Genomic DNA, 10,555 nt, shown 5'->3' with positions numbered 1-10,555 from the left:
CTCATCCCTATGTCAGACCTGCTGCTGAAGTGCTAACGTGCACTGGTGAAGGCAGACTGCAGCACTGCACCTCTGGCACTTCTAATTCTAGTCACATTTTCCTTCCCAAAACACAGAATCACAGAGTTGTTCTGGTTGGGAGAGACCTTTCAACATCCAGTCCAACCATCCCCCAGCACTGCCAGGTCCCCACTGCCCCGTGTCCCTCACCCCACATCTCCACGGCTTGGAAACCCCTCCAGGGGTGGGGACTCCACCACTGCCCTGGGCAGCCTGGCACAGCCCTGGGCAACCCTCCAGGGCAAGAAATTGTTCCTCAGCTCCAACCTCAACTTCCCCTGGGGCAACTTGAGGCCCTTTCCTCTTGTCCTGTCCCTTGGGAGCAGAGCCCGACCCCCCCCTGGCTCCAGGCTCCTGTCAGGAGCTGTGCAGAGCCAGAAGGTCTCCCCTGAGCCTCCGTTGCTCCAGGCTCAGCACCCCCAGCTCCCTCAGCTGCTCCTCCCCACACGTGGGCTCTAGACCCTTCCCCAGCAGCTTCGTTGCCCTTCTCTGGCCACGCTCCAGCCCCTCAAGGTCCTGCGGGGAGTGAGGGGCCCAAAACTGACCCCAGGATTTGAGGGGTGGCCCCACCAATACTAAGCAACTGCCCTCAAACCCTTCTCTTCTACCCTGTCCAGAGTCACAATCACTTGGAGGCAAGGAAAAGTCTGGTTTCACTGAAGAGCTGCATGTTTCTATTAAAGAATTTTGGCAGTTTTAATTATCCTTATTCAGTACAGACAACCCTTTTTACAAATGTCACTCAGTTCAAGTATCAAAAAGTTATTAACATACTAAGTATCCTGTCTTTTAATTTGTTATTAATTTAACATGCACATCCATTTCTAAAACTCTTCTACAAAAAACCTCTGAATAAACACAATCAATGGACTTGAGCCTGTTTATCTTCAGGCTGATAAATCCAATTAGGTCCTGCAAAAAAAGGTAAATAAGTATTGGTGTTTAAAATTAAAAATAATGACCCATATTACTTTATCCTATGTTGTGTATACATTTAAATTGTACTGAGAGGAGAGTTTATTTGCACTGGAAACAAATCCAAGTCAAAGAAAAACATCATTTACTGTCTGCTTTGGTAAAGTTAATGCCATTGTGATTTCTGAGAGGAAGAGATGGCTCTCAGGAACCATTTCTTTGTCATGTTTCCTAGACTGGCTGCTGCAGAGGATAATCTTAGAGGTAGGGATATGAACCAGGAGGAGATCCAGACAAAAAATGACTTACAAATTCAAAGCATCTCCTGAAAAAACACTCATCCTTTTTTTTGGAGACAAAGAGCCCTTTAAATAAAAGACAAAATGAAATGGTTTAACTTTGGTTTTAAATAAAAATCATAAAAATGATCTTTTTTTTTTTTTCAAATGCCTTTTGTATATTTAATTGCTCTCACAGCTTTTGAAGAACAGAAAAATCTGCTCACAAACCTCCCAAAAGTACCCAAGCTTTTGAGTTTTACTCCCAGTTATCACAGCTCTCCCCTGTAAGAACATTACCTTGGTTCTTTTAACAAGCTAATCCCTTAAAACCACTTTCCTCTGCATTTCAAAGACATTTCAGCACACACAGAGCACTGCAGGATCTAAATTCTGGGTGAGAGCAGAGCTGGCTGGGGGGGATGCCTTATCACATGGTAGGTAGCCAACACTTCACCTTATTATATGCTAAGAATGAATCTTGAGAGCTCAACAGCTTTTCCATCAGCTCTTTAATGCCTTGGGAAATGCTGCCAGAAGAATTCTTCCTTTTAAAGTCTTTTTCCAATCATTTCTTTTCTTCCCTCAACCTTCTATGACTTCTTTTACAACACAGGCAGCCTTGTCTGTGCTCTCAGAGCCTTCTCTGGCTCACCCTGATAACAACACTGTGATTTTTGTAGTGCTTTGCTGAAACATTTGGGCTCACACACTATTTCTGCTTGTTTCTGTGTAACTGAAGGACACATGGAAGCAGCAGCACGTCTGTGGTCAACACATCAAGTTTCATCCTAGAGGAAAGAGGAGAACCTGGCTCTCAACAGGGCACAACTCTTCAATCATCTGGTAAAGAACACATGCTGGGTAATTACACATTTAAAGTGTTTTAAATCTTTAGAGCACTGGGGATTGTGAGATGCTGCAGTGCAGGGATGGGAGATGCCCAGAACAAAGCAACTCAGTGCCTCACAAGTTCTGGCTCCTGGTCACAGGATCCCAACAGGGTGGGGTTGGAAGGGACCTCTGGAGATCATCTCACCCAACTCCAGCTCACCCACAGCAGGGTGCCCAGGATGGTGCCCAGGGGGGTTTGGGATCTCTCCAGAGCAGGAGACTCCACAGCCTCTCTGGGCAGCTGCTCCAGGCTCGGCCACCCTCACCCCAAAGAAGTTTCTCCTCCTGCTCAGGTGGCACCTCCTGGGTTCCAGTTGGTGCCTGTTGCCCCTTGTCCTGTCTCTGGGCACCACTGACCAGAGTCTGGCCCCAGCCTCTTGCCCCCTGGGGGCCCTTTAGCTCTTGCTCAGCACTGCTCAGATCCCCTCTGAGGCTTCTCTTCTCCAGCTCAGCAGCCCCCGGGCTCTCAGCCTGGCCTGGCACAGAGATGCTCCAGCCCCTCAGCATCTCCACAGCCTCTGCTGGACTCTCTCTCTTTTTTGTCTCTCTTGAACTCTCTTAATCATTACTGTGCTTTTAGAATTAATTTATCTTCTTTTAAATTTAGAACAGAAAAGCTCCTGCTTGCTAACCTGATACCATTTTTCAGATATGCAGGTGGAGCAAAGGGAGAGAACAGAAGAACCAACAGAAGACCACTTAGACAGGAGAGTGCACATTTACCTCAGAGAGACAGAAACTCTCTGGATGCTGGATATACCACCTGTTGTGGTGTCTACAGAATCAGAAGATGCTGGGAGAGTTCAGTATGTATATCAGGAGCTGTGTACACGTGCATAGTGTGCTCAGCACACCCCCTGGCTGCTGCTCTCAAAGCCCTGCACGGGCTGCTCACCTGTAGGTCCAGTTTTTTGACTTCTACAGGTTGTCATTTCCCCTTTGTTGGAAGCCACACTGAGTTTTAGTCTCTCTTTTAACAAGACAGCCTAAAACTCCTTAGAACTCAAGCTGTGGATCAAATTCATACCTCCTTTCACTGATCAGTTAGGGCAGATTAGCAAAAGAAGGGGATGGGGACACAGGGGATGGGGGAAAGAGAAGAGGGGGGAGAGTGGCACACGTGGGTGGCAGGATTTATTTTTAATGAAAACAGCAAGAAATGGCAAAACTCTGCAGTTTGTGTGTAGCTTTACTGCTAATCAGTTATGGATAATGAAGGTATAAATAAACTAGGCAGCCTTGGCTTCCTCTAGAAGCACTGCAAAGGGTCTCTAAGCTACAAGAAACCTCACCCCACCACAAGTGACCTTGCCTGTTAAAATATTGTGTCTCCCCTCAGTGTTTCCACCTCAGAGCCTCTTCCCTGGACGCCCATGAACTTTGATAGGGAGTCAACCCAGAGGATGTTGGGTTTTGGCTCACACCCAGGAGCTGACTGGGCCAGAGTGCAGCCAAGTTCTCTCCACGTTGGGTGTCAGCCTGAGAGATTCATCACACAGCTCGTGGAGGTGTAAGCCCCAAAGCCCAAGATGACAAGTCAAAGACCTTGTCCAAGTGAGGTTTTTCTGCTAGTCTGCTCACAGAGTTCATGTTAGGGCTCCAGCCCCTGCTGGCTGTGAATCACACTGGTGTGATTTTGGGGAAGGAGGAAGAGGAAGAGCATCCTATGAGTCAGAACCTGAGGGTCGGATGATACAGAAATGTCCTAGTTTCATTTTTCTCTCTTGAATCCACTCCCTTCCTCTCCCAAGTGGTGGGAGCTACGTACCTCTGAACTCCTCCAGGGTGCAAAGGGAGGTGGAGTGGGGATGTTTGCTGCTGCTCTCTACCTCTGCAGGCCATTTCTGGTTTAGAACATCACCACAAGGTCAGGGAGAGCTGCAGAAAGACAACACAGAGTGAAACGAAACCTAAGCAATCCAAACCCACCCTGGCAGTGCCTATCCTCCCCTGTCCAACTTGTGGCTAATTACACCAAGAATTTGAATGCAGCTATTTTTCAGGAAGCCAAAACACACTTTTTTTTTCCCCTCCTCCTGAGGGAGAGGAACAGGATTTATGTGGACATGTGCAAAAACAGACCTGGCAACGATCGCTTTGTAGAAAAAATGATGCAAACCATTCATGGAGCTGCAAAGAACAAGGAGGCACAATGTGACAAGATCATCATGGAAGATAAAGGTAAACTTTCTGTGGCTCTCATTTACTCCATGGTCCCCTGGCCAGTTGAGTTGATGACATTTTGTTGACTTATTAAATATTTATTTGGGAAAACTCTAGCATACAGCTAGATGGTGGCACCTCAGAAGTCTCCCTCCAGCAAGCAGGACACCAAAAAAAAGGGTTTTTTTAGTTTCTTCCATCTCTAAGCAGCAGCAGATGTTCCCTCAGCTTGCACTTGAAGTTCAGCCAGTGTGATGTGGAGCAGCCTTTCCTGCCCCCCCTAAAATCTTGACCAGTGGTACTGGTGCCCTGGATCCACTGCAATAAACCAGTCAGTACACCCGTGGAGAGCTGTTGTGTCCTGCCTCACTACTTTGCAAGCAGAGCTTCAGCTCATGCTCAGCTGTCCTCTTGAAATATGAAAGGGCTCAGTTCCCTTTTCCCCCCCTCCCCTTCACTTTTCAGTGACTCTGGTTTCTATTTCTATTTGCCATAATGCAAAGAGGAGAACCTCTGTTAAATGAGATTTAAAATGAGATTGCTTGGGGAAAGCAGAAGCTCTTGGCAGTCTCCAGATAGCTGCAATTTGATGAAAAGTTCAACCTCAACTCTAAAAAAAATGATAGAGGATTTAGGTTTTAGATACACGTGCTGAGCTTTGCCTCACTGTGGACTTTTTTTTGTGTAGGAGGTTGAAGAAAACTATGGAGAATGCTGTTCCAAACATTTTCCCTTTGTGTTTGTTAGTCTGTGTAAAATGAAGGGGAGGGGAAATGGATCCTCCCTTTTTTTGTGTGCTTTGAGCATCAGCAGGGCTCATTCCAGCCCACATTTGAAAAGCTGAGCACAAAGAGGTGAGATGACCCTGCTGAGGGGAAGCCACACACCCAGAAGACCCTGCTGTGGCTGCCACAGCCTTGTCCAACCTCTAGTTGGCTTCAAAGTGGTACAGAGAGTAAATCTTTGCTCAGCTTTAGGTAGTCCTGTGTAATACTGCACTGAAACAAGAGATTTGTATGACACTAATTCATTCCCAGGGATGATGGTCACCTCCTGGGACTTGTACAACTCATTTAACCTGACAGAAGCAGAACCTCCATCACAAGCAGAAGGTAGCAGAGCTGTGACTGGGAAGAGCAGCCAATGCCCTACAAGTCAAGAGCACCATCAGACTGTCTCTCTCTCTTCTGACAGAGGTACCCTTGTGCCAGGCTGGCATTTCTGCTCTGTTGTCATGCCTATCACTGTAGTGTGCTGAAAACCTGCTCTAGCTGCAGATGTCCCTGCTCCCTGCAGGGGGGTTGGGCTGGATGACCTTGAAAGGTCCCTTCCCACCCAAACCAGGCTGTGATTCTATGAAAACAACATGTAGAAGATGCTTGGTCTGCCTTTCTGGTCCAGTGGAAGTCGTTTGGGATAACAAGAGGTTCTCCTGTGCTGTTTGCAGGTGGAGGAGGGGAAGAGAATTCTTATCCCCTTGACTTTTATGCACAAAGTATTATGTTAAAACTCTTTTTTTTCCCCCCCACATTATCTATTTTCAGGCAGCACAACTTCTTCTATACCAAGTTCAGAAAGTGCTGTTCCTACCAGAATCCATGAAGAGAAGGAATGCCACTCAGAAGCTATATTATCATCAGAAAGCCTTCTGCAGGATTTATTTTTCATGGAGAGGATTCTCATGGAGAATATTTTTCAGCCCAAACTTGCAGCTTATCGACAGCTTCCTGTCCTTAGAGGTTTGTTTCTTCCTTGGCTTTCCTGTTTTCAGCACAAAGCTTTGCAGGGCATTGAGAGCCACAGCCTGTCCCTCTTGGAATGTCTTTGCAGGCAACAAGTCCTTTAAGAGACAAAGGAAAGGAGATTTTAGGAGATGGCAAGATGAAGGTTGCTGTTTTACACCCCTGTAACAGACATCTCTACCCTTTTTAGTGGAAGAATTGAATAAAAAGATTTCTGAGCTGGCTCTTCTCTTATCACCACAAACTTAGTCAAAATTGTTTCCTGACAGTTAAGATCTAGATTCATTCTGCTACTTGTCCAGCCATTTTTTTGGGGTTTTTTTTTGCACTGTAATGTCTTTCACAGTTGTGGTTTTTATAATGATTTGTGAGAAGACTGATGGGAAACAAGTTTTAGCTTGATGATATTCAGAGTCTAAGACTCTTTCACTGCAGACTGTAAGAGGCACGACCTGGACCCAAGGTGCTAAATCAGATTTTCCCATTTACAGGAATTCCAAACTGACACAGGGATTAAAGAAAAGGCACATTCATGCTGCTTTTGTTGTGTTCTCCCTCCTCATGTCATAGAGTATTTCAGTTTCTCAGGCAATTAACCTGTTATATTGTAGCTACAACTCCCTGACAGGAGGCTGGAGCCAGGTAGGGGTTGGGCTCTGCTCCCAAGGAACAAGGGACAGGACAAGAGGAAAGGGCCTCAAAAAAATTTTTAAACACAAGAGATGAGAAACATTCTTGGTGGGAAGTTGACTTAAATCCATCATTTGTTGCTAGGTGGCTAAATCCACTCATTCAACACCCAGAGCCTACCTAGCCCACTACAGCCTGATCCAGCCAGCTTCTACATCCCTATCACAGTTCAGCCACAGTTTTAGAAGATAAGATGTCTTATTTCCTCAAATTCATGTTTTTTTTCTGCAAAATATTTGCTGAAAGGGTAAATTTTTCTCCTGATGTGAACAACTGGAGTTAGAGAAGTGAAATGATACCACCACATTTGTGCACTTTAGATCCCGACGTTCCATCAACCTCTAGAGGTACAACAGCAGCTGTGAAAGAAGCTAAATGGGAAAAGTATGACAAGGAACCAAAGTCTAAGGAAGAGCAGAAGGAAGCCATCATTGACCCCTCAATTCTGTCAGAGTCAAATAAAACCCCAGGAGAAGTTGCACCTCCCAGACTGGAATGGCTCTGGTCCTACTCATGTGATTTAACTCACGGGCACAGCGTGAGCTGCATGGCTTGGAGCAAGGTCAATCCTGTGAGTAACAAACCACTTCTTCAGTGGTGGAGCAAAGGAGGCTCAGGGGAGACCTTCTGGCTCTGCACAGCTCCTGACAGGAGCCTGGAGCCAGGGGGGGGTCGGGCTCTGCTCCCAAGGGACAAGGGACAGGACAAGAGGAAACGGCCTCAAGTTGCCCCAGGAGAGGTTGAGGTTGGACATTAGGACAAATTTCTTCATGGAAAGGGTTGCCCAGGGTTGTGCCAGGCGGCCCAGGGCAGTGGTGGAGTCCCCACCCCTGGAGGTTTTTCCAAGCCATGGAGATGTGGTGTGAGGGACACGGGGCAGTGGGGACCTGGCAGAGTTAGGGAACAGTCGGACTTGATGATCTTCAAGGTCTCTTCCAACCAGAATGAGTCTAAGATTCTGAGCTGCTTACAAAATGGTGTAAGCAATCCTTGGTCATCAAACTGCTGATTTTGATGTACTTTGTTGGGAGGGATCTCAGAGATGGATTCATCCCTAGAGGCAAGTCTTTGCATCCCACTCCCTGGGCCTTATCCTTCCACATAACAATATTGCTGCATTATACTACAGGCCAGGCAACTGCACTAAGCTTTTCCTACAGCTTTAATTGCTCCAGAATTTCATTTAGTTGGTCCAGTTCACCATGGGTAGTCACTTATTATTATTATATTACTAATATTATTAATATAATAGACTCTGTTCTAGAACTGGAAGTCAAAATTTAACCCCCTGCTACTCAACTTTATCACCACTCATGGAGTTTATTCACAGTAGATGCCACATCTTTGTTTCTAACAGCAATCTCCTGAGCAAGAGGCATCCATCAGACTTTAAGATGCATAACAACAGGCACAGATTTCTGAGCTGGATTGAGTTTTAGTTCAGTTTCAGTGGAGGTGAGAATGACTTGGACATCTCCACTCTCAGCCTGATGAGAGGCCAGCAGACCTCTCCTTTGGCCACCACAAAAATAAGGAACAGAGGAAGGGGAAAAGCAGGAGAGGATGAGAAACATAAAATCAGTAACTTTGCCCCAAGGGGACATAAAGAGATAAAATAAAGACTATTTAAACGTGTTAGAACACCAGATCCCCAACTATCATAATGCTGGAGGCATTTATAGACACCAGCCTTAGCATTATAGGGCAAACAAACACTTTTAAAGTGGTAATTTCACAAATTACTTGTTGGGTGTAGGAAAAAATGAAGATAAATAGAATTGGAGGTGAAGACTAAAGCCTTACTGCTGTTTCTTATGCCTGAATGTCAACTTAAGCTGAGATGTGTCTGTTAATCTGTGCTTTTAGGATCTTCTAGCTGTTGGTTATGGAGCTTTTGATTTTAGAGACCAAAAGAAAGGCCTTGCTTGCTGCTGGTCACTGAAGAACCCCAGGGTAAGGAGCAGCCAGTTTTTCTTCAATGCATTTTTCTGCTGTGCTACTTCTGCTTGTTTCATGTCCCTGTTCCAAAAATCAAGACCCAGCCAGCAGGTTGAATTTTTTAGCCCAAACCACACATTTCTAGAAAACTGATTCCACCTGCAGTACCCACCAACGTGCTTAAATCCTGACCCAAGCAAGTGTCTGTTGGAACACCTGCTCTGTGTCCCATTTCCAGTCCCTAGGGAGACCTACCCAAGACTGTGGGTACATCAAGGTGTTTAGGAATGATTTTTTTTTTAGGCTGCAAAAGTCTTGAGACAGGCAAAGGTGAAAATAAATCCATTTACCTCGTGCTTTTCAACATCTTTAGTCCATTTGTCCAGTAATTCCAAGCTCCCATTACATCTGCATTTTAAATTTAAAGATTATCCTTTCCAGTCCATTTTCTGTTGGACCATTTAGACCTTTACATACCTGTCTGAAAACTGACCCTTCTTAAACCAGGCATTAAAAAACTGGAAATCTCAGTTACAAATGCCATCTGATTGCCATCAAATCACACAGCTTTGGTTTGATTTCTTCACTTGGCCCAAACTGCACCTTCAACTAATTTAAATCATGCAGAGTTAAGTTTTTGATGCTTTTATCATGTTCTTATCAGTTGCAGCAATAAATAAATGGAACCATTCAGAACATAGTAGCTAATTTCTGGCAGAAGGAGTCACTGTTGGTCATCAGCAGTTGAAGTTTCCAGCAGAGCCATGTCTTAGGAGGAGCAGCTGAGGGATTTGGGGGTGTTTAGGCTGGAGAAGAGAAGGAGCTGGGTGGTTGGAACTGGGTGACCCTTGTGGTCCCTTCCAACCCTGACAGATTCTGATTGTGTTTTAGCAGAGGACTTTAAATGGTTCAATGGTTGGACTTGATGATCTTAAAGGTCTTTTCCAACCTAAAGGATTCTATGATTCTAAGAGGTTGAGGAGACACCTTGATGCTACGGGGAGACCTTCCTGCTCTCTACAACTACCTGGAAGGAGCTTGGAGGGAGGTGGGGTTGGTCTCTTCTCCCAAGTAACCAGCAACAGGACGAGAGGAAATGGGCTGAGGTTGTGCCAGGGGAGGTTTGGGTTGGATATGAGGAAGAATTTCTTCCCTGGCAGAGTGCTGAGGCCTTGGCCCAGGCTGCCCAGGGAGGTGCTGGAGACACCATCCCCGGAGAGGGGTTCCAAAAAACACATGGACGTGGCACTTTGTGACATAGCTTAATGGCCATGGTAGCTTTGGGTTGATGGTTGGACTTGATGACCTTGGAGGTCCTTTCCAACCTTAACCCAGTGTTGAGAAGACCCAGGGAGGTTCAGGAACTGCCTGAAGGTTGCTGTGTGTGCCTTGGCCAGTGGCCGGAGCGCGTGCTGCGGGGCGAGCGCGGGGTCACGGCGTTGGACTTCTCCCTGGGCACCCCCAATCTCCTGGCAGTTGGCATGGCCCATGGCTCCATCACCATCTGGAACCTACGCAGCAGGAAGGACCCCGAGCTTCTGGACAGCAGGTGAGGGTGGGATTTCCCACCTCCTCCCACCCACCTCAGGGACATCTTGGCAAATCTCCCCAATGGAGAAGAGGAGGGATTAGGAGAAGGCTTGATCAGCAAAGCTTGTCAAGGTTCAGGGATGTTGCTGGAGTTTTCATTCCCAGCTTTTGTCTCTGTCTTCCAGTTTTTTGACTGGAAACCCCAGCATGAACAAGAATCTCAAATACTAGAAGTTTCTGGAGGAAAACTGCAGACACAAAAACTTAGGACAGGACAGAAATGTTTAGGATAAGATGAAACAGCCTCAAGCTGTGCTCGGGTTGGACCTGAGGAACAATTTCTTG

General features: G+C 46.2%; 1 protein-coding gene across 1 annotated transcript; it reads left to right on the top strand.

Moving 5' to 3' along the window:
* Positions 1 to 2,804: 2,804 nt before the first annotated feature.
* On the top strand, positions 2,805 to 10,441 carry WDR78 (WD repeat domain 78; the record flags this gene model as incomplete). Its single annotated transcript, XM_008946957.1, has 8 exons — positions 2,805 to 2,953; positions 4,189 to 4,328; positions 5,348 to 5,506; positions 5,855 to 6,049; positions 7,063 to 7,313; positions 8,609 to 8,695; positions 10,078 to 10,229; positions 10,396 to 10,441. Coding segments are annotated over 8 exons (1,179 nt in total), but the record flags the coding sequence as incomplete, so codon positions are not given.
* Positions 10,442 to 10,555: the final 114 nt, after the last annotated feature.

Source organism: Merops nubicus, unplaced genomic scaffold (genome assembly GCF_000691845.1).
Source record: "Merops nubicus isolate BGI_N331 unplaced genomic scaffold, ASM69184v1 scaffold22859, whole genome shotgun sequence".
Taxonomy (NCBI): domain Eukaryota; kingdom Metazoa; phylum Chordata; class Aves; order Coraciiformes; family Meropidae; genus Merops; species Merops nubicus.
This window is presented reverse-complemented; position numbering and strand designations above follow the sequence as displayed.